General features: G+C 51.8%; 1 protein-coding gene across 5 annotated transcripts; it reads left to right on the plus strand.

The window, feature by feature from the left end:
• Positions 1 to 3428: 3428 nt before the first annotated feature.
• On the plus strand, positions 3429 to 19516 carry METTL22 (methyltransferase 22, Kin17 lysine). Of its 5 annotated transcripts, none has more exons than XM_054714709.1 (11): positions 3429 to 3508; positions 4080 to 4246; positions 5674 to 6054; positions 8585 to 8625; positions 8713 to 8857; positions 12165 to 12236; positions 13714 to 13767; positions 14884 to 14964; positions 15209 to 15311; positions 17139 to 17307; positions 18864 to 19516. In XM_054714709.1, the coding sequence occupies exons 2-11, from the start codon at positions 4141 to 4143 to the stop codon at positions 18897 to 18899; spliced, it is 1188 nt and encodes a 395-aa protein (XP_054570684.1). In that variant the 5' UTR covers positions 3429 to 3508; positions 4080 to 4140; the 3' UTR covers positions 18900 to 19516. The 5 variants fall into 5 exon arrangements, with proteins under 5 accessions (XP_054570684.1, XP_054570685.1, XP_054570688.1 ...); XM_054714710.1 differs by having other exon boundaries at positions 4097 to 4246; XM_054714711.1 differs by lacking the exon at positions 3429 to 3508 and adding an exon at positions 3549 to 3671.
• The last annotated feature ends 4112 nt before the right edge of the window (positions 19517 to 23628 follow it).

Genomic DNA, 23628 nt, shown 5'->3' on the forward strand with positions numbered 1-23628 from the left:
ACAACCTGTGAATTTACTAAATCCACTGATTTGTACACTTTAAACGATGGATTTTATGGTCCGTAAGTTATATCTTATCTTGCTTACCAGCATACCACAGGCTGGGCGACTTATAAACCACAGACACTTACTGCTCCCTGGATGCCTGTGTGAATATCCTGTCCCCTAGCAGTCTTTCTCCCAACAGTGTTAACATCCATCAAAGGTTTTTGTCTGGATCACTCATCATGGTGACTTAAAGAGTGTTTTTCTATTTCTATCCGTCCTTCTACCGTTACTCATCACAGCTTTTCATCCACCCCTTTCTTTAACATTTTTATTTTAGTATCATTATGAACTCGTGGCTTTGTCTATGGAGGTAATATTCACATAAGATTCACCATCATAAATTGTACGATTCAGTGGCATTTCGTATTTTCACAATGTTGTACAAGCACCATTGTGACCTCTATCTAGTTCCCAGACATGTTCATCACCCAAAGGACGACTTCTCCCCATTAGCAGTCACTGCCCACTCCTCCTTCCCCAGCCTCTGGTAGCCATTCATCTGCTTATTGTCTCCATGGATTTATCTACTCTGGATATTTTATATGAGTGGAATCATACCACATGTGGCCTTTTAGGTCTGGCTTATTTCACTTAGCTTCATGTTTTCAAGGTTCATCCACACTGTAACATGTATCAGGACTTAGTTCCACTTTAGAGCTGGAAAATATTCCATTACATGGGTTACCACATTCTATTTATCTATTTTTCAGTTGATAGACATTTGGGTTGCTATTTTAGTGTTCTTATAAACATTTGTGTGCTATGGTCTGAATGTTTGTGTCAACCCAAGAGGGCCTCCCCAGAACCTGACCACGCTGGCACCCTAATCTTGGACTTCTGGCCTCTCCAACTGTGAGAACTCAATTTCTATCATCTGTGAACCACACACGGTCTATGACATTTTGTCAGAGCTGTCCACAGAGATAAGGGCCCATTTGTTTGGGTGCCATTTGCATAGATTATTGTTAGTATTATATTCTTGTCACTATTCATGTCAATGCTATTATTGTCCCACATTTGACTAATGAAAGCTCCTTTGCACTTCCATTTTTAAATAAATTTCTAACTATACAAGTAACACATGATGCATCTCTTTAAAAATTAAAACAAAGTCTCTGTGGACCTACCCCTGTCCATCCATGCCCCCTCCCAAGAAGAAAGCATTTTTGAAGGCATCTTTCCAAACTTTTCTCGGTGCATTTACATAACATGCATGTCCTGAGGAAATGCAGAATTTTGTGAGTTTTTTTTCTCTTATGTAACTGACTAGTGGCCCCATGTATGAAATTCGTGGACGGGGGGAGGGGGGGGGTGGGGGGGAGGTTGTCCCTCAGCCTGCACCCTCTCCAATCTGGGAGCCCTCGGGGGATGTCCAATTGGACATCCCTCTTGCAATCCGGGACTGCTGGCTTCTAACCACTCACCTGCCTGCCTGCCTGATCGCCCCTAACCACTCTGCCTGCCAGCCTTCTCACCCCCAACTGCCCCCCTTGCCAGCCTGCTCGCCCCCAACTGCCCCCCCTGCCAACCTGATCACCCCCAACTGTCTCCCCCTGCCAGCCTCCCCCCCCCACTGGCCTGATCACCCCCAACTGCCCCCCACTGCTGGCCTGCTTACCCCCAACTGCCCTCCCCTCCTGACCTGATCGCCCCTAACAGCCTATGCCTCGGCCCCGCCACCATAGCTTTGTCCGGAAGGACATCCAGAAGGTCTCCTGGTCTAATTAGCATATTACCCTTTTATTAATATAGATATTATACAGTATTATGACACTGTAACTGCTTTCTTTTTGATCTAACAATACAACTTGGTAAAATTAATGAAATTGGTGAGTTCTTTAAAATACACCAGATACTGTCAGATCACCTCAAGAAGTGGGGGAGAGTTGTGCCTGGAACTTTCCACGTGTTATGTCTCACTCATTGGCACAACACTTTCAAGTAGGTATTATTTTCAGAACTTGGAAAATTAGAAAATTACATTTCAGAGAAGTAAGGCAACTTGGCTGAGTGACTAGCACATGAAAAGCTCTCCACGATTATGTATTGAACAAGTGAATCTGATCTGTGGCAGAGCTAGGGATCTGAACCACCTGGAGATCAGTTTGATGCCTGTCCACACAAAACCAGGAACCAGGACAGCAATCTGTAGCAGCTGCTGTGAGCAGCGGACAGATTATAATTGCTGCTTTCAGCAGTCCTAGGGGAGGAGCTCTCTCCAAGAGAACAAAATCTTCTAGGGCTAATTGGGAAAACACATTAGTGCTTAGTAAACATGACATTTGGAAAAGGGCCTGTTTTAAATTCCCAAGCTGATAATAATCACCTGACAGCAAATCCCTGTAAGTTAGCAGTTTGTCACACATCTGGCAGTTTGTCCACCTTCCCTTAGTTGCATACATGATGTCATTAGCCCAGGCAGCCATGGTCATGTACACTCCAGCATAAGTGAGTTGGCACCATAACCCTGGCATCTCCAAGCCTTGGAGGACACTCTCAGAGGAAGAGTTCTAAAAGGGTCTTTCACTCTGCAGCTCCATCCGACAGACTCACTGGGACCTGAGTCTGAATCCCAGGGACCTGAGTCTGAATCCCAGCTCTGCTAGGCAGAGTCCTGGGGACAACTGAATCAGGACTACAACGGGCTCCCAAGATGGCCAGCTGGCTCTCCGTGTACTGTCCTGGGGAGTTCAGGAAACACAATCTGTTTGCTTAAGAAAAATCTGTGTTGCTTGGTCACCCTATCAAACACTCCCCACCCCACCATGTTTTATCAACAGTAACCATGAAATTGATGTTTACCCTCTTTTGTCTTGAAAAGAGAATTACATTTAAAAATAAATTAAGACAGAGGCTTCATTAAGACAGAGGGAGCCGGTTGAGGCGCTGTGTGTGTGCTTCTGCGCACAAATATATTTTACATGTGGCCCTACGTGCTTGGAAGTTCAGTTTAAGTACAACGTATGAATCGGATTTCATTTCCTATTAGACTCGAAGACTGAGATTCTGCACGAATGAACGAAATAACTACCAGCTATTAACAATGAGTACTAAGAGCAAAGATGATAATAATTAATAACCAGCTGTCATGCTGGTTAACAGCACACGCTCTAAAACCCTATTCAAGCTGGAATCAAAGCCTCTCAACTCAGCAGCCTGTGACCTCGGGCGAGTTATCTACCGGCCCCCCACACGCAGACCGGTTCCACCCAGGCGGGCGCCCCAGAAAACGCGGGCAGGTGAGCAATGCACCGCCCAGGAGCCTAGAACCAGAAGAGTTGGCCTTCGGCCCGGCGCGCAGGCGCAGCGCGAGCAGTGGGCGTGGTCAGGGGGCCGGGCGGTCCGACGCACGCAGAGGGGGCGGGGCCGCGCCTGCGCAGGCCGCCTGCCATGGCGGCCGTCTGAGCCCCGCAGCGGCAGGGTCGGGTGGGACTCCAGGCTGCGGCCTGGCCCGGAGCCGGTAAGCCTGTGGGGAGGTGGTGGGGCGAGGTCAGGTGCGGGGGTCTCCTGGCACCAAGTCCCGTCTCGAAACCCTCCCTCGGCCCTGAAGCCCAGCTCCTCACTCAGCCTCGGATAGATAGAGCGAGCACGTGACTAAATGTTGATCATTGAATCACTAAGCAGTGAGTATGTGCTTACATGCCATACCCTCAACTTTCTTGCCTGTTTAAAAGTCTTCATAATAAAGTTGGAAAAAATTAAAAGGGAAAGGAAACTTTATGCCAAACATAATAGATTACCACGAAAATGAACATAGTGCAAACAAAATAACACAATTCTAGGCGGATTCTTTTCCCTTGCCCAGACTCGGGGACTCCCTGGGACCAGACTACTGTCCCCATCCCAGGACGGTGCAGAGCCCGGGTAAAGGGGAGAGCTCCCAGCTAGTTTCTTTAGGAAAAATTAAAAGAAGGAAGCGGAAAGCGCTTCCCCCAGGCGATACTGAGCTGCTACCACCTGACTGGGTGGGCTTACTCTCTGCTGCCCCCCTTTGGGGCCTGCTGTCCTGAGAGCCCGTTGTCCACTCTCAGGTGCTGCTCTTTTGTAGTCAGCGTGGAGCCGGGGCCTTGGTAGCTGGCTCCCACCCCGACCATGGACGAGGTCACCTTCAAAAGTGACACGGTGCTCTCCGACGTCCACCTCTACACCCCCAACCAGAGACACCTCATGGTGCGGCTGAACAGCATGGGGCAGCCCGGTAAGGTCCTGCCTGGTGTGTGTGGAGGGGCCCGGCACCCTGGGGACCCCAGTTTGTTTTCTGGTACTCATTTTGGGGGAAAAGATTGGGAAGACTGGATGAACTATTATCATCACACCATGAAGTGCTTTCTTTTCCTGAGTAAACTGCTTTACTGAGCACCTGCTGTGTGCCAGGCAAAAGTGAATGGGCCGAGCTCTGCCTGGAGTCCAACCGGGAGACAGGGCCCTGCTCCTGGGCACTGCCCTCCATCCCCTCTGCCCCTACCCCAGTCCAGCACTCTTCATCCCTTGCTGGCTGCTTCTAGCTCCTCCCACCGGGGCTCCCTGGCTTTTTCCCTGCGCTCTCCCCCACTCATCTCCCCAGACGCCAAGGGGATCTCTTGAGAATGTAGATCACATCGCTGCCCTGACTTAGACCTCCAGTGGCTTCCCCTTGCTCTTAGAGTAAAAGCAGGCTCCTTGGCGTAGCCCGCAAGGCCCAGCTCGCCGAGCCCCTGCCTATGGGTCCACACTTATTTCCCTCTCTGTTACTGCTCTGTGGCCACTTTCTGCTCCTTTCTGCCCCTGACACACTGCACACACCGGCCTTCCTCAGTGCGTTTGCTTTTGCTGTTCACTCTGCCCAGAACATTCTTTCCTCTTAGCCCTGGCTCCCCAGATGTCAGGTCAGACAGACCCTCTCTGGCCACCCTTCCCAGCTCCAATCACTGTGTAATTAGCTTGTGATTCTGTGGTGTGACTAAGAACTTCCCCTTTCCTCGTGTCTCAATTTGGATTCCTGGAATCCGGAAACTGAGGCTCAGGATAGATACGTGATTTGCCCAGGGTCGGACAGCCTGGGAGATGGAGGACTCCAGCCTAGGACTGTCCACTCAAGTCCTTGCACCTCCCGCCTCCAGCCCGCCTCTCCTGACACACATCCTCTTACTGAAACTTGTCCCAATGACTTTCTGGCCACCAGATGGTGAGGGACGCTTGGTATCCTAGTCCTGTCCTCCAGACCTCAAGTGGAAGAGTGTAGTGAGCAGGGCATCCGCTTTAGGAGTCCAGCAGACCAGGTGTGAGTCTTGCCTCAGCCTCAGCCACCTTCAAAGCTGTGTGGCCTTGTGGGCTCACTTAACTTCTCAGCCTCAGTTTCCATGTCTCTTAGATGGAGGCATTACTGCTGTCTTCATAGCCACTGTGAGCGTTAAGTGAGATAATGTGGGCAGAGTGCCTAAATTGTCCATGCTCATCAAATGTAGCTGTCCTCGGTGGTGGTTGCGGCTGCTGTGTGTCCCCGGTGTCGTGGCAGAATCAAACAGGCCTTTCCCGCTGGCATTCATATGCCTCCACCTGGCCTTCACAGCGCTTCCTAGAAAGCAAGTTTCCTGAAAGGAGAGGAAGGGAGAAAGAAATAGTCTCCTTTTGTGTTTTGTCTTTCAGTTTTTCTGTCCCGGTTCAAGCTTTTGTGGAACCAGGACTCTCAGACAGACTCGGGGACTGTGGGAGGTGATCACAGAGATGTTCCCATAGAGGAGACTCCTGCTCGGGCAGGCAGCACCGGGTCCCCTCCTGGGAGTGGCCACAGCGCTGCAGGTTTTCCCCTCCAGGCCGGTGTCGACGCCACTGGACAGGAAGGGACGGGAGCTCAGCTGGACGAGGATGGCGATTTGGACGTTGTGAGAAGACCACGAGCTGCCTCTGACCCCGACCCTGCATGGCCTCCGAGAGACAAGGTACATCCCATGATTCTAGCGCAGGAAGAAGAGGACGTCCTGGGAGACGAAGCCCAGGAGAGCAGCACCCACAATATCATCAAAATAGGTAAATGAAGGTCTTGCTCGTCTGCCACCAAGGCGGCACCACGGTATTGATCAGGTCACGTGTCTGCGCCTGGCTGTGTGTTCAGGCCCGGGCCAGGGAATTGTAGCATTAGCCATCACCTCCTCCAGGAAGTCCTCTGCTTCTGCCTCCCACATTGATGTTCTGACCCAGCTGGCATGCTGGTGGTGTGGGAGCCATGAGAGATTTTGGAGCTAGAATTTGGCACCGGGGCAGGGAGGTAGATCCAGGATTAATCTGGAGGAGTTTGTGGGCCAGTCAGATGGACCGGGAGTGGGGAGCTGGGAGCCAGGTGGGGAAGGAGAGGTGACAGAGTAGCAGGAGACATGGTTCCAGAAAGAGGCTTCACCTCAGGCATGGGGTGGAGCAGAGGGCTTTCGTGACGCCAGGATTTCAGATCCCTGGAAGTGCCAGGATCTAGATGGATCCGGGGCAGGAATGAGCCAGTGCTGGTTAGACACCTGTCGTGTTCTGATATTTTACCTACATCACCTCACAGCCCCCTCTGAGGGGAGTACGGATGAGGAAGTGACAAGCCCAAGGCCATGCTGCTTGGCGATGAATCCATGTGGTCTGTCTCCACAGCCAGGACTCTTGTCACCCCAGCGCTGCTCGTTTTGGGGAGAGGAGCTCTGGTTTGAGTCTGTTCATTGAGATCCAGGGTCCCTGATGGTGCTTGAGGACCCAAATAAACCTGGGCCTGGTTGGGGGCAGACGGACAGACAGACTAGCGGCTCTGACAGCCACCTGCCCACAAGTTAACAGTCAGTTATTGAGTGCCTGCTGGCACCAGGAAGCCTGGTCGCAGCACGTCCAGACACGGAGTTCATGCCAGAAACTTGTTCTGTGTGTCCTGTGCATTACCTCTGGTCCTCACAGTCTTTCCAAGGATGAATATTCCCATTTCACAGAGGAGGGAACTGAGGCTCAGAGACATTAAACTTGTCTGATGCCACAGCCTGTGTTCTTACCCACGTAATGTGATCAGAACATTGCAAATTTTTGTTTGGAGTTGGGGTGGGATTTGATGCCGGCTCATTGGCTCATTTCACTCTCAGTCCTCACTTGGCCTCCCTGCGGTGGGTGGGGGTGGGGGCGTGGTCAGGGGAAGAGAGGAGCAGACTTGGTTATTTCATAAGTGTTTGGCCTCTGGTGTGCTTGTGTTTAGTGTTCTGGGAACTTACCATCCTGCAAGCAAAAAAATCAAGTCTCACAGGAAAGGGCTGGTGTGTGGCCTGCTCCCCACCCACCCATCTCTGTGTCTCCCAGTGCCAAAAGTTCACCTTTTTTTAAAATTATTATTATATTTTTATTTATTTCAGAGAGGAAGGGAGAGAGAGATAGAAACATCAGTGTCTTTTTTTTTTTTTGTTTTGTTTTAATATATTTTACTGATTTTTTACAGAGAGGAGGAGAGAGGGATAGAGAGTTAGGAACATCGATGAGAGAGAAACATCGATCAGCTGCCTCCTGCACACCTCCTACTGGGGTTGTGCCCGCAACCAAGGTACATGCCCTTGACCGGAATCGAACCTGGGACCCTTGAGTCCGCAGGCCGACGCTCTATCCACTGAGCCAAACCGGTTTCGGCGAAACATCAGTGTCTTTATCTGTAAAACGGGTTGGTGATCACTACGCACAGGGCCGTTGTGAGGGTCACATAAAATCCCCAGCCCTCGGCCTGGCTCAGGGGAGGCATCCATCCCTGAGGGACCTCCTAGGGCAGGCCCTCCTGGGGGGAGCATCACCCACGCTCCTTCCAACCTGGCTATCTCCTCCCCTCCTTAGTCCCTCGGTCCTGAGCTTGGGGTTTGACTCTTCACGTCCAGTAAGCGTGCAAAGCTACCCTGCTGTGCATGTGTTGTGTGTTTAAATTTGATAGCCATCGCCATCCCGCTTGAAAATTTAAGAGCCAGTTCTTATTTAACAGCAAACATGTTTGCCATCATTCCTTTTTCCCCTTGGTCTCATACTTCTATTCTCTTCCCCCAATTGCCACCACCAGATTTTACCCTAACATATTTTGTGCTTGCGAATACTTCTTATATCCTTCTCTTCACACAGAAAAGAATGTAAAACTCAAAGCTTATTTTGTCAACTTCTCATGTGGTTCTAAGTGTAAGGAAATATTGTGGGATGAGCTGTGATTATTATAAGCATACACTTGATCAAAACAGCATTAAGGTGACAATTCTAGTAAACAGTTATTAAACATAAAAAGTGGAGTGTGGGTGTGTGAGATTAGGTTGAGCCAAGACCGATTGTGACCTGGTCCTCAGGCTGTGGGGCAGAGGGTTCCAGCTCTCTGAGAGGGGGCCCTGGTGCCTAGATTGAGAGTGATGCTCAGATGTCCCTCCCAGCTGGTGGCACAGCCCGTGTTTCTGCTGCTCCCCAGATGCCCGACCCCAGTGCCCATCCCCCCACGTGTGCAGCTTGCCATGCTCCTCCTCTGTGTTGTGTCCATCCCCATTTTCACAGCGGCCCCTTCTCTTTTGATTTCCATCCTGTCCAGAACACACCATGGCCACGCCCCTGGAGGATGTTGGCAAGCAGGTGGGTAGGTCCTATCCACTTCCCGTGGCCCTGAAGGGTCTCTCTGGAGCCTCACGTCACCTGTCGTTCCTGTCCATCTCCCTCCAGGTGTGGCGGGGTGCCCTGTTCCTGGCTGACTATATCCTGTTCCAACGGGACCTCTTCCAGGGACGCACCGTGCTGGAGCTCGGGGCGGGCACGGGGTTCACCAGCATCATTGCAGCCACCGTGGCGCAGACTGTGTATTGTACAGGTAACACCCGCCATCTCAGCCTGAGGGGAAGCCATCTCTTCACAAAGCGTGTACTGACTAAAAAAATGAGAGAAGGATGCCCTAGCCAGTTTGCTCATTGGTTAGAGCATCAGCCCACCGACTAAAGGGTCTCCAGTTCAGATCTGGTCAAACGTACCTCGGTTGCAGGCTCAGTCACCAGCCCCAGTCAGGGTGCATGTGGGAGGCAACCAGTCGATGTGTCTCTCTCACATCAGTGTTTCTCTCCTTCGTCTCTCTCCCTCCCTTCCTCTGACTCTAAAAACGTATGGGAAAAATATCCTCAGGTGAGGATTTAAAAAAAAATGAGAGAGAGAAATGGAAATGGGACATTAGCTGCTACTGATTTGCCATCCTGTTCCGTGGTTTCTTCCACCCTCCCTTATGTTCTCAATAATGTCAGAATGACCCAGCAACACCCAGTCCTTGGCAGCTGTAGTTCTGCTTCAGAACGTGCCGGGGGCTCTGCCGGTGCCTCTGATCACATCCCCATGAAAGAGCAAACATCTCAGAAAACCACAAAGAATGTGCCTTTTATAAGGCTTCAAAACAAGCTTGTTATTTTTTTTTCCCCCGATTATAGAAACCTTGATTACTCTTGTGGAAACCTTGTGGAGAAGAGCAAGTTAAAATTTCTAGTAATTTTAGAATCCCCAGATTCACTGTGCAGTTTATTGGGCACCTACTATGTGCCAGCTGTGGTTCTAGATGCAGAATGAATAAAACAGGTCAGGTTGGTGTCCTCAGTGAGCATATGTTTTAGAACCTGTATTTTAACTGTATATTTCTCTTATAATCCATTTACTTTTTGTGTGTGTGTACATCAAGCGTGTCAAATGCTTGGACTGTACATACTCCCAAACAATAGCTGCAATCAAACTATATATTCAGTACTGTATCCTCTAAAAATATTCAAAAACAAGTTTTTTAAATATATTTTTATTGATTTCAGAGAGGAAGGGGGAGAGAGAGAGAGAGAAAGAGAGAGAGAGAGAGAGAGAAACATCAGTGATGAGAGAGAATAATTTATTGGCTGCCTCCTGCCCGCCCCACACTGGGGATCAAGCCTGCAACCTAAGCATGTGCCCCGACTGGGAAACGAACCGTGACCTCTGGTTCATAAGTCAACACTCAACCACTGAGCCCTGTCAGCCAGGCTTGTAAAACGTTTTTAAGAGTATTTTCCCATGTCATTAAAAATTATTTATAAATAAGATTTTAATGACCATCTTTTTAATTTTATTTTGTTTTTACCATTTTCCTTTTGCTGGGCATTTTGTCACGGTTGTCCCCGTGATATTTTTGTTTTGCATCTGTCAGTTACACTGCACTGAGCACCTTTGTTCATTGTTAGGCTAGATTCCTACAGTGTGCCCTTTCTTAAGCTTTTGATACATGTTGCCAACTGCTTTCTTTTTTAGTTTTTAATTTTGAAATAACATTAGACTCACACAGAACTTGCTAAAATATTATAGCAAGTGCCATGCACCCTTCACCAGCTCCCTTCAATAAACATCTTACATAATCTAGTTGCTGAAAACCAGCAAATTGACATGAGCGACTGTCAGCTACACTCCTGACGTGCCCAGCCTGCTCTTGTAGAGAGTGTTAGCAGTTACAAGACAGTGCTAGCTCATCGGGTAAATACTACCATTATGTTCTGAACCCTTAATGTCTACTAGTTGAAAATGGTGCCTGCTGAGGTGGTTTGCCTTTCATTGGTTCCTGGGTCCCATTTTCATAGGCTGCATCTCTTGCTCCTGAGACAGAGAAGAGGAAGCTAGGGATGGCCTACGGTTTGGGCGTGCTTTTCAGATATCCTAAGTCAACCGAGTCAGAAGTGTGCAGGCAGCCACCCTGTTTGAGGCTCCTTGACCCTTTCATGTAGATTGCCAGTGAGCACTTCTCAGAGTCACACCTAATGCAACACCCCAGATCTGTGTTCTCTGCCTGATGCCTCATAGCAGGATGTAATCAAGGTGTCTTATCCCTGAGAGGGATTTACCACCATGAAGAAGAGAGCGTGCCCGGGGATGGCACATTACAGTTAATAAAACCTTCCATGTACATCAGGACCTGCTCCTAACTTCACAGTGAGTGGCCCTGGGCAGTCGCCAGGGAGCGTGTTACCATCCCTTTGTCCAAATGTGTAGACTGAGGCTAAGGTCAAAGGGCTGGCCAAGGTCATATGCGGTAAGGGGTCGGGGAACAACCCCAGGGCTCCAGGGTCCCACCCCCACTCAGCCAGAGCTGCCCCTTTCTTTCATATGTTAGAGTCCCACACAAGATCTGTTTGGACAAAAACTATCAGAGGGTTAAAAACTTCTGAACCAGTTTTGTGCTGTCAGGCACATACCATCAATATCCTCTCCACCCAGTGGCCCGGAGAAGGGGCAGGTATGTGCCCTCGGAGAGCTGGGAGCTCTCCCCTTTACCGGACTCTGCACGGTCCCGGGATAGAGACAGTAGTCTGGTCCCAGGGAGTCTGCAGTGGGCGGGATGGGGCGTCACAGCCACAGTGGCCAGGCAGGTGTCCCTAATAAGACTTGGTACCTTCCACACAGATGTTCTAATTGGAAAGTAATTTTTTGGCACAGCGCTACACCCCCGCCCCCTTCCCTCAGCCTCACACCCCCACCCCTGCAAGGATTCTCTGCACTGCATCTCTGTCCTGCTGAAATGATAGGAAACCCCACCTGGTCAGAGTAGCAGGCGGCTGGGGAAAGATGCCATGGCAGTGGCAGTGAATCGTGCACAGGAGAGCTGCCTCCAGCCTGTTTGAATTTGCTCTGTGTATCCATTAATCACATCCGAACACCCTTCTACCTCTGGTCAGTTTTCTGGGGTGTCAAAGAGTGAGCCCAGACTTGGAGTCAGAGACGCCTAGGTTCAAATCCCAGCCCTTGTTCTTAGTAGTGGCCTGACCTTGCTCAAGTCTTCATCTGTGAGACAGGAGCCGTGATACCGGCTTGTGGGTGGTTAGAAACACTCAGCGTGGCTGTGGGATGTGCCGTGCAGGTGTCAGAAACTAGAGAAGGGGAGCTCACCCTTCCCTCTGGCGTGTAGAGTCTGTCTCCACCAGGACGACCATCTCTTATTTAAAGGAAAGCTCATTAAAAAGAGCCTTAAGGTACAGAGTTAATTTTGGCAGTAAAACACACAGGAGACATTTAGCCTCAGTGTTGCACGTTCTGTAGTCGTGCTGTTGATATCAGCTCTCCGGGCAACAACACGGAAATAAAGCGTCATAGTGGCCGGCGCTTGATGGCAGGTCCTTCTGTCGTTCCAGATGTCGGTGCAGACCTCTTGGCCACGTGCCAGCGAAACATTGCCCTCAACAGCCACCTGACTGCCTCTGGAGGTGAGGCCCAGCCTGGGAGGGAGGTGTCTCTGTTTGGCAAGTAGGACAAACACCCAGGACTGTGACCTGGGAGAGGGGGTTCCGCCTGCTTCCCTCTACACCCCGGTGAATGCAGGGAGCAGAGCCTTATCAGTTTCACGTAGTTTCACATCCTAGATGACTGTCCCTGCCTCATCTCCTTCCCATGCCCACTCCACATCCAACGTCAGCCTCTCCCTCCTGCACGTCACAGTGGCCCCTCCCTCATCACCCAGCTCCTTGTCTGACCCGGCCAAGCTGTCCTCCATGTAACATCCAGAGTGACCTTTCTAGATGAAGCCTGACCTCTTCAAGGGGTAAAGTTCGAGCTCTTTCTCTGGCTCTCAAACCTCCTGGGCCTCCCCTGCCTGCCTCTCCTGCCTCCTCTCCTGATGGTCCCGCTCCAGCCCTGCATTCAGTGAGCCGAGGACCCATTTCAGACACCTCTCCCTCTGTCAGAATGTTGCCCCTGCCAGCTCTGCACCACCTGCGAGAATAAGCGTGCGTGGTACATGCCAGGAGCCAACTCTTCACTGGACTGCCTGTGCAGACCTTCGTCCTCTGAGCAGCCTGGGGCGCTTTTCCAGATTCAGATCGGGTCATTCCAGCTGCCAACCTTTTATAGGTTTCCCGATGCCCTCCGAGTAGAGACCGGATTTGTTTGCTTGTCTGAGATCTGCAGGATCTGGCCCTACCTGTCTATAGCCCCTCCCACACAGCGGTTCCTCCAGCCAAGTCTTCCTGGCCTTGTTGGAGGTTCCCCTCGCCTTGAGGCCTGCGCACTTGCTGCTCCCTCTGCCTGGAACGGTCTTCTCTCCCTCTTCCTCCATCAGTTCCTAATTATGCTCCGAGCTCCAGATGAGGTCACAGACACTCATGACACCTTGGACCATTGCATTTGACATTTGTTGATGCGACTGGTTGATTGGTGTCTGCCATCCCATTAGACCACATGCCCCATGAGGGCAGGGGCCCTGTCTGTGATCCCCACTGCTGTGGTGTTTGTTTAGTGCCCAGTGTACGTAACCAGTCAGCAGGGCAAAGGAGGACACAGGCATGATTGCCTTCTTTGGGCCTTCCCCAACACCCTGTCCGACACGAGAGCCCCTCTTTCCTCCTGGGCACCTGCACATCCCTTTAACATTGCCCTGACCACCTGCCTTGTCCATATCTGCTAACTTGCCAGTCTTCTCAGCTGCGGGTCCCCAGGGAGGGGCATTTGTATTCCCTGTGTCTGGCATGGGACTTAATACTCAGCACTCAAAAAATGCTGGATGGATGGATGGAAAACAGGATATATATGGATGAGTGGGAAGGTGGATGGATAGGAAGGAGGGAGGGAGGATAAAGGAGGGTGAGAGGATGGATGGATGGATGGATGGGTTTTGGTGTACAGTGTAAACGTTTATCCTTTTTCCTAATTGTTTGCAGAGCTTGGGAAGTTCTGTTTGTTTTACAGGCAGTGGAGTTAAGGTCAGAGAACTGGACTGGCTGAAAGACGACCTCTGCACAGGTGCGTGTCTTCCTCTCGTGTCCCATTTGATTCAATGGTTCCTGGTAATATCTCAAGGCCAGTGGTCCTGTGACCTTGACTGACAGCAGATCCAGGCTGCTGCCACGGTCCACAGCTCACAGCAAGTTCCCTTCCTTGGCTGAAAGTGACAGGTGTTATTCATGGGCACCTGCTGTATGCCAGGCACCTTCCATTCATGGTATTCAGACTCCACAGCAGGCGTCCTCAAACTACGGCCCACGGGCCACATGCGGGTGTTTTTTGCCGTTTTGTTTTTTTACTTCAAAATAAGATAGGTGCAGTGTGCATAGGAATTTGTTCATAGCTTTTTTAAACTATAGTCCGGCCCTCCACCGGTCTGAGGGACAGTGAACTGGTGCCCTGTTTAAAAAGTTTGAGGACCCCTGCTCCACAGTGTCACTGTGCAGCAGGTGTGAACCTTTGAGTAATGAGTGGAGACCCGTGCTCGGGGTGAGTTCCCACCCAGGGGATCAGGTGTGAACCAGGTCTCTGACTCCAGGGCTCCCACAGCAGGGAGCCAGCCACATGGCCTCAGGGCTCTGGGTGAGGGTTTTCTGAATTCCTTATACAAACTGTTTCAGACCTGTAGACTGGCTCTTTCTTTGTATGAAAACTTTTCCCTGTAAGACTCAGGCAGGGAAAATCATTGCTTGTGGAGTACCTGTCACCTACCAAGCACATAGCATACCTTAGGTCCTGTCCCCTCCCCAGCCACCCTCTGAGGGAGCCGTCTAGTGCGGACCCTGAGGTGAAGCCCTTTCTCGGGGTTGCACAGTGAACACGGGTTGGGAGCCAGGGACACGGGACAGGTCGTGTTTGCACAGGCTGCGGGCAAGGCAGAGGGTGAGGCCAAGTCCGCCCGTCCCCACTCACTGCGCTGCCCCCTTGTGGAAGGGCACCTCTCTTACTGTGGGTCCCACATAGGCAGCCGTGTCCCTGAAGCTGGGCCGCTGGGACTCGGGGCTGCCTGGCAGTGCCTGCTGCACTGAGTGGCCCCCACCCATTTCTTCTGCAGCCTCTCAGTCCGTCTCAGTGAGAGCTGGTGGCCACAGAGACAGGAGAGAGCACAAAACACCCTTTCTTCTTTTCTCCCAGACCCGGAAGTCCCCTTCAGCTGGTCGGAAGAGGACGTCTCCGACCTGTACGGCCACACCACCATACTGCTCGCGGCCGAAGGTGAGAACGCCGGCCCCTCACAGCCAGCATCACTGTCAGGGAGCCACGCACAGCATCCCACTGCTCGGCGTCCTCTCTGTCTAGGAGCGCCTTCCCGGGACATCCCCACATCTCCGTGCAGGGTGAATTCTGAGAGCCGATGCTCCGGTTCATCAGGACCCCGTCCGTGATCGCATGGGTCCTCTGAGGAACAGATTTCTCTGGTATTTGCACGTTTTCCCCTAATGCCTGTTTTCTTCTGCAGTGTTTTACGATGATGACCTAACTGATGCTCTGTTTAAAACACTCTTCCGACTCGCTCACAAATTGAAAAATGCCTGCACAGCCATTCTCTCTGTGGAGAAGAGGTGAGCTCCACACCAGAGGGGCTGGAGGGGGATGGGGGGTCATTGAGGGAGGCGGCGCTGGCATTCCGAGAGCCAGGCTCAGCATCTAAACACATCACAGTCAGTGTCCTTATTACCGCTCATTTAGTCAGCATCTACTGTATGCCCTGCACACTCTGTGTAACCCACACACCAGCCCACCTGTGTGTAGGCACTGCCGTCCCATTTGTCAGGTGAGGAGAGGAAGTCTGAGCGACATCAGGGAACCTTCCTGGCCACAGCTGGTCAGTGTGTGGCCGAGGGCTTGAACGTACTAGTAGGCTGTGCACCAGAGCTGAGGCACGTGGCCGCCGCACTGTCGAGGGCCTTTGCTCTTTCTGAGCGTTCCCTCCGGGCCGCCATCTGTCTCCTCAGGCCCCCAGGCCTCTGTCCTCTCGCTGATGCAGACGCACCCCTCCAGGACGTTCCACTGGAAGGGCCTGAACCGCTCGGGCTCCTGCTGACGCAGCGTCCATCTCATGACAGGTCAGGGCTAGACACTCTGCACAGCTCTCTCTGAGCCCTACGATAGGCCACAGCTTTCCTGAAGGCAGTTCGGAACATGTATCAAAAGCCACCACACCGAACGTAATCACTCACCCAGCAATTCAGCAACTAGAAACTCAGCCTGTGGCAGCGATCACAGCTCTGTTCAGAGCCATCCACACGGCAAGTTCGCTGTCCACACCGATAGTGTCTAGGACCTCCTTCAAGGCCCATATGACCAAGGGCAGCACATGACCAGTGACCCCCACCTGAATTCTGATTGGAGGCCATAAAGGGAAAAATCGAGACAGTCAGGAAAAATTGAATACTGACTGGCTACTTGATGATAAAGAATTATCATTGAATTTGCCCGGCCGGTGTGGTTCAGTGGTTGAGCCTTGACCCATGAACCAAGAGGTCAGTCACTGGTTCGATTCTGGCTCAGGGCACATGCCAGGGTGGCAGGCTTGATCCCTAGTAGGGGGCATGCAGGAAGCAGCCAATCAATGATTCTCATCAATGTTGCTCTCTCCCTTCCTCTCTCTCTAAAATCAATAAAAGCATATTTTAAAAATATAAGAATTATCATTAAATTTGCTTTAGTTGAAAAGAGCCTTTTATGTTTTCAAGATACACACAGACACACATATGGAAGAAATACTGTGATGTTTGACATTTTCTTTTTAATCGAGTGGTGGAAGGAAGGCAGAGGTGACAGGCTGAAGCTGGGGAGTTCATTACCTTTTCTCACTCTTTTATATCTTTGACATTTTCTTAGTAAAAGATTTTGGAAAGAGACAGAGTTTGAATTTCACGTTGAATCATGTTGCAGACTAGGGTGTAGAGAGGTGTGAGTGGCCCAGCTGGAGATGCTCTGTGAGGACTCAGTTCTGGTCATCCCCCCTCTCCCTCCCGTATCTTCCCACCCCACCCACTTCCCAGCAGCGTTCCTCTGCCCACAGGTTCTCGCAGGCCACTGCCCCTCCCTGTGCCACTGCCCTGTCATGGACAAGCCATGCCCAGATCTGTGCTGGCCTCAGATGTTAGTCTGTGTCCACCTAGTGCACCAATTTGTAGCTCCTTGGGCCATGGGGTCACCTTGGGCACGTGCCTTCAGCTCTGAGGCTGTCTCCACAGCTGTAAAGTGGGGGTGGTAGCCGTGTCCACCTCCCCAGCTGCCCTGCAGACCCAGGCAGGCAGCGCACCCAGATACCCGGCACACAGTGGGCACTCAGGGAAAACCCACCCGCAGGAAGGCCCGCAGGGAGGGAACGCCCGAGCCTTCCCAGTGGGGACGGCAGTGTGTGGGCTGCTTGTTTGCAGGCTGAACTTCACGCTGAGTCACCTGGACGTCACCTGCGAGGCCTACGACCACTTCCGCGCCTGCCTGCGGCAGCTGGAGCAGCTCCGGGACGGCCAGCTGCGCTTCGCGGTGGAGCCGGTGGAAGCCTCCTTCCCCCAGCGCCTGGAGTATGAGCGCATCCGGCAGCTGGTGGGTGCTCTGGCGGGCGCTGTTGAGTCGGCAACGTGCTCTCTTTAGTGAAGCCTGTGATGGGCTCTCCCCTGCTCCTAAGAGTCACCGTGTGCAGGGGTGGGCCTGCAGGTGAACGTCACCTTACAGCGCAGTCCTTCCCTGTGGGCCGCTGGGGCTCAGCTGTGGGAGCCACTTGGTTGGGTTGCAGATCTTGGTGCAGGGACTTCCGGTGCTGATGGTGGCACCTTCATGGGGGAAATGTGCTGGCCTTGCGGACCAGGCAGGCTTGTCTGGTGACCGATGACCTTCTCATTCCGCAATGGGGTCCCACCATATCAGGCCTCTTAGTAATCATCCCGATGACATCATCCCTGTCCCAGTTAATGCCATGGTGAGTCACCCAGCCAGGGAGCAGCGGAGCTGGGGCTTAAGCCTACAGCCACTGACCTCCGTTACTGTTTCTAAGCCCAGCACTTGGAGGAAACTTGAAAATCCTGTAACGTTAACCAGGAGCAGGATCCACAGACGTCCAAAGCTCCAGAATTCACGTCTTTTGTTCATTACCTTCGGGCTGTGGCCTCCCTTTCGCTGGGTCTGGAGACCCGAGCCTGGTTCTGAGGAGGAAAGGGGAGGAGGAGGCCCTCTCCCCCACACTCCTGTCCTTTCCCCAAAGCAAGCCCAGCACTGCATCAGCGTGGTTGCCGTGTGTGAGGAGGTGTGTGTGTGACGTGCTGTTGACTCGGCTCCGAGTCCTGGTGGCCCTGCGGCTGAGTGCTGCCCAGTGTCCTGTCCTCAGCAGCCCTGCTCAGGCCTGTGGCTTCTTTCATGGAGTCAGTCCCTCTCATTTTGGCCTTTCTCTTTTCCTGCTGCTTCTGTTTTTCCCAGCATTCCTGTCTTTTCCAAGGAATCCTGCCTCATGATGTGCCTGAAGTAGGGTGGCTAAGTTGTGTCATTTCTGCCTCCAGCAATGCTTCAGGCTTAATTTGCTCTAAGACCCACCTGTTCATCTTTCTGGCAGTCCAGGCTATTCGTAGAGCTTTTCTGCAACAGCATATTTCAAATGCACCCTGTCAGTCTTCCCCGTCCAATTTCCCCCTCTGTCTATTGCTCCACTGCCTCTGGGCAGCCTCCCTGCCCCTTAGCCTCGCTGCTTGTCAGCCTCCCGGTAGACAGCAAACAGGACGTGGAGCTCCCACTAAGAACGTGGCGTGTTGTTGTACCTTCTCCACCTGCAGCCACAGCTGCTTCTAAATTCAGCAGCCACGGTACATGGCACTGAAGACCCGCCCGGGTGGAGAAATTGTGGCAGCTTGCTGCTCTTTCCTGGTTCCTATTGCCCGTGTGGCATCGATGCCTCCTGGACTCCTGCTGGGACCTACCCATCGCTTCTCCACAGGGAAGCAGAGAGCACAGCCCAGAGCACAGAGACGTGGGGGAAGGGCCCACTCCTGCAGTAGCTTGCCTGCTGCCCCTGGCTCACGTGTTGCTTGTTCTTTGCTAATTATGCCCCTTTATGAAATTGGGAAGCCTCCTCTGGGCATCTGGGCAATCTCGCCTTTCTCTGTTTGCTGCAGGAGCTGTGGAAGATCTTTGTGGAACCAGGAACGTGACCCATCGCGTCCGACAGCGCAGTTCCTCCACTGTTCTGATAGGCTCTAATAAAGTCAGAGGCTCCCAGAGGGGTGGGCTCGACATTCGAGATGGCAGCCTTTTTTTTTTTTTTAGAGGGAGAGAGAAAGAGACACATCGTTGTGAGAGCAAAACATCAATCGGCTGCCTCCTGCACCCCCCCTATGGGGGATCGAGCCCGCGACCTGGGCATGTGCCCTGGCTAGGAATCAGACCAGCAAGGTTTCGGTGCACGGGATGACGCCCAACCAACTGAGCCACACCGGCCAGGGTGAGGTGTTAGCATTTTTGAAACGTGGCAAATGCACCTTATATGATGCAGGATAGTCTTCTGGAGTCGGTTGCTCCTCCCAGAGAACGTCGCTGCTCCGCCGGAAGTCCATTCAGTTGTGTTTTCAGGCTGCTGTAATGCGTTGCAGGATGTTTCAAGAGCTGCTCGGTCACGTTGGGCAAATGTTCTCAACTTGATTCCCCTCGCACTTCCCTGGGGGGCGGGCACCCAGGGCTGAGCCAGTCGTCTTCTACGCTCCCCTCTGCTGCTTACAAATGTGTTTAATATGTCGCCACAATTACTGTAATAACACCACGCAAAGTGAGACTCAGAAGCCTCATTTCCTTCATGGCTGCGGCGCCCGTCCCTGTCCCTCCCTCTGGGAGGAGGAGGTTGGCACTGCACTCTCCTGGCAAGTGGAGCTTGAGCCTTTGTCTTCTGTTTTAACCCTTTATAACCAAAATACACGTGTCTGTCTGGTTGTCCTTTGTGCCTCTCTCCCATTTCCACCCCACCCTGTCACTCTATACCCCTCTCCCACTGTCGCTCTGCCCTTTCCAATGTGGGTCCCATCTTCCCACTGCCCTTGGCTCTCCCTGCAGCACCCTTCCCCCTGGCTTGCTTCTCCTGCACATTTTCCTCCAGGGCCCAGCATGGCCCCTCCCCGCCTGCCCCTCATTGCCCAGACCTCCTGGCTTCTCTCCACCCCTCCAGCTGCAGCTGTCCCTGCCCAGGCTCACCTCTCCCCAAGCACGCAGACTCGGTTCTCAGGCCCATCACACTGCAGTCATTGGCTTATCTGCACACCAGCGTTCAGGCAGTTGCCAGTCTTATTTCATCTTCGCAGCAACTCTAGGTCAGCAGCCTGGCTATACCCATTTAACAGTTGGGAAAACTGAGGCTCCAAAAGGAAAAAAAAATGTCCATGAGGTCAAGTATCCTGTTAGTCTTCATAGCAATATATTCCTGGCATGTGGCCTGACCCAGACTAGGTATTGGACACAAGTTGAGTGAATCACTAGTATGAATTACTGCTAGGACAGTGTTCCCCGGTAGCAGGCTCCAGGGGCATTTGGCCATGTTTGCAAACATTTTTGGTCGTTACAACTAGAGGAGATGGGTGCTACTGACCAGGGGCACTGCTAAACGCATGCAGTGCATAGGACAGCTCCCCCCTCCCCCCAAACTAAGAATGATCCAGCCCCAAATATTAACAGTGCTGAGGTTGAGAAACCCTGACCTGCAATAGGACAATTTGCTACTTGAGCAAAATAAAAAAATGGGTCTCCGCCGAACCTGCAGTGAAGGTGATACCGGAGAATGAATCTCACCCCTCCCCTCCAGGAGTGGGAAGAAAATCTACACACACTAGCTCTAAATCTTATAAAGACCCTAAAAGGCAGAAGTGATCCCCATAATGAGAAATCTGAAGCTCAGAGAGGTTAAGCAACTTGCTCAACATCACACAGCTACCAAGTGGCAGAGTCAAGCTCAGAGCCCGCGCCCAGCTGATGCCGATGGCCATGCTCTTCCCACAAGCAGCAGCGGTGGGGCCGACTGGGAGCTTGTAGAACAGCAGCAGCCAGGCCCAGACCCGAGTTGAACCTGCATTTTGACAGGACCCTTGGGGGCTCCCATGCACAGTGTGTCAGGAGCATAGCCTTCGAGCCACTCCCGTTTTCCACGGTTGCTACTCAGATAGATGGGGCCGAGTCACAGAACGTGACGGGGCATATTAGTAATGAGTCTTGAGAAGAACCCCACTGCACAGCCCCAGCCGGCCATGTGTCAGCACTAGCAGCCACACTCCTAGCACTCCTGGGGACAAGCCATACGTGTAATTGGCACCAAGCAATAGCGTTGTCACACCTTTCACTTGGCACATTAGGGCAAATGCTTTTATGTCTGAGCCGCTGGGCCTGAAGCTTCCTCTAAGTGGAGCCGGGAGTTCATCGCGACCACTGCAGTTCACAGCATGGTCAGGTGTTCACTTCTCGGAGGCGAATGCGCCCTCCTCGCCGAGCTGTACGGCTTTGCTTGAGCCTCTGTGAGTGCTTTGTTTAGCGGCAATATTTCACAATCATCAAACCAGGGAGATGTTTGGGGAATTAACCCAGGCCATTGGACCCAATTCTTTTCTGACACATTCTAACATTTTCAGAGAAATATGTGGTCCAAGAAGGGGACTTGGCTGTTCAAGCCTGCACAGGAAAGACATGGTAAAACCAACAAATGGTGATGCACGCAGAGCGCCCAAGGTCTCTCCGGTCCTGGTCCGGCACCACACTGAAGAGCAAGGCTGTGACTCATCGTTCCTGGTGAAGAGCTTAAGCTCGGGTTGGGCTGGCCTGGGTTCAAATACTGACGGCCACGGAGCAGCAGCCAGATGCCTGCAGACACATGACCTCGCTCATCTCTGCCTCAGCTGCCTCATCTGTGAAGGGTGCCACTCCTCTTCCAGTTACTGTGTCGGTTGTATTAGCTCAGTGGTCGGCGAACTGCGGCTCTGTTGACTAATGAGTTTGCCGACCACTGTCATATACTACCCTTTCCCTCTTTGCACACAATATGCCACAATTGCCTAATCCTCACAGCTTCTAACTATACGGTAACATTTAGTCTAGGTCAGTGGTCAGCAAACTCAGTCAACAGAGTGGCAAACCGCGGCTCGCGAGCTGCATGTGGCTCGGGAGCCACAGTTTGCCGACCACTGTATTAGCTGATTCGTGTATGATACCCTGGGGCATTTTCAATAGATTGCTGATATGGACCTAATAGGGTTTTTTTCCTCAATATATTTTTATTGAGTTCAGAAAGGAAGGGAGAGGGAGAGAGAAATAGAAACATCAATGCTGAGAGGGATTCACTGATCGGCTGCCTCCTGCACACCCTCCACTGGGGATCGAGCCTGCAACCGGTGACCTGGTTCATAGGTTGACGTTCAACCCCTGAGCTAGGCCGAGTTTTTTGGTTTGGGAGCATTTTCAGCTTGTACACCGTGGCCTGCTTGATGTGTAAGGCTTGACTGTCCCCTTCCAGAGAAGTCTCTGAGCAATCTCCACCCACCTCTATAAATAAAACGGATTTCCTTTGTGCACTGTCCTGGGACAACAGCTGGGTGAAGAACAAATGGGAAACGTCGAGATGAACAGCCTGCCTTAAACCCCAGGCTCCGTGCTATACACCAGGGTCACTTCGGGGGATCTGGGAGCCCCTCGGAGGACCAGGCAAGGCATCCACACCACGGACCCCATGTCCAACAAGACTCCTGTGGGCTGCTGGGAGGGAGACGGGCTGCCTGGGCTCAACCATGAGTCCAAGTTCTTCATGCAGAGTCCACCTGCCCAGGTGTGGGCTCGATCCCCAGTGGGGGCGTGCAGGAGGCAGCCAATCCATGATTCTCTCTCATCATTGATGTTTCTATCTCTCGCTCCCTCTCCCTTCCTCTCTGAAATCAATAAAAATATATTAAAAAATAAAATGTATCAAACACACACACACACACACAATGAGAATACTGCTGTCTGTGAACCTAGAAGTGGGCTGCCACCAGACACCAAATCTGCTCACACCTTGACCTGGGAAGAGGTATCCCCAGTGAAACCCAGGTTCCTTGTCTTCTACTATTTGGAGTTCAAGACAATTTCATTCATTCCTGATGAAAAAGAAGGCAAACTGCTTTCCAAACCTTTCTGAAGCTGCAGTGGATTGAATAGTGTGTGCCCTCCCCCCCTTCCCCGCGCCAAATATAGGTCCGCATACTAACCCCCAGAATCTACAATGGAAGCTTGTTTGGGAAAAGGGTCTTTGCAGATGTAATTAAGTTATGGTTTATGTCATCCTAGGTTTAGGGCGGGCCCTAAATCCAAAGACCAGTATCCTTATAAGAAAAAAGAAAGGGAGATTTGAGACACAGAGAAGATGGCAATGGACAACATATGCATATTGGAGTGATGTGGCCACAAGCCAAGGAATGTTGGAGCCACCAGAAGAGGCAGGAAGAATCCCCCAGAGCCTTCAGGGATTTCTGACCTCCAGAATTGAGAGAATACATTTCTATTGTTTTAAGCCACCCAGTTTAAGGTAATTTGTTACGGCAGCCTCAGGAAACTAATACAGAACCCAAAGGATATTCTCTCAGCATGTAAACTGACTTGTGGAGAAACTGCAAGTCTAGACGCTGCAGGGAGGCCAGTCTCCAAGAGCTGGGTTCTTCCCCACCCCCACACTCAGCTACATAAAATGCCTCATCTCCCCAAGTCTACACTCGGTGTTGGCTAGGAGGATTTCATAAGCAGATGTCTAAGATCTTTAAAAATGCATGTTCTTCAGCATGTATGATGGAAGGACATCCTTGTGAATTCGGGGACTTGCTTTTGGGGCTGGATATCAGTCATGAATGTCAAGTCTCTGAGGATATCTGCCGTGAGAGGTCATTG

This window comes from Eptesicus fuscus, chromosome 4 (assembly GCF_027574615.1).
Source record: "Eptesicus fuscus isolate TK198812 chromosome 4, DD_ASM_mEF_20220401, whole genome shotgun sequence".
NCBI classification, from domain to species: Eukaryota; Metazoa; Chordata; class Mammalia; order Chiroptera; family Vespertilionidae; genus Eptesicus; species Eptesicus fuscus.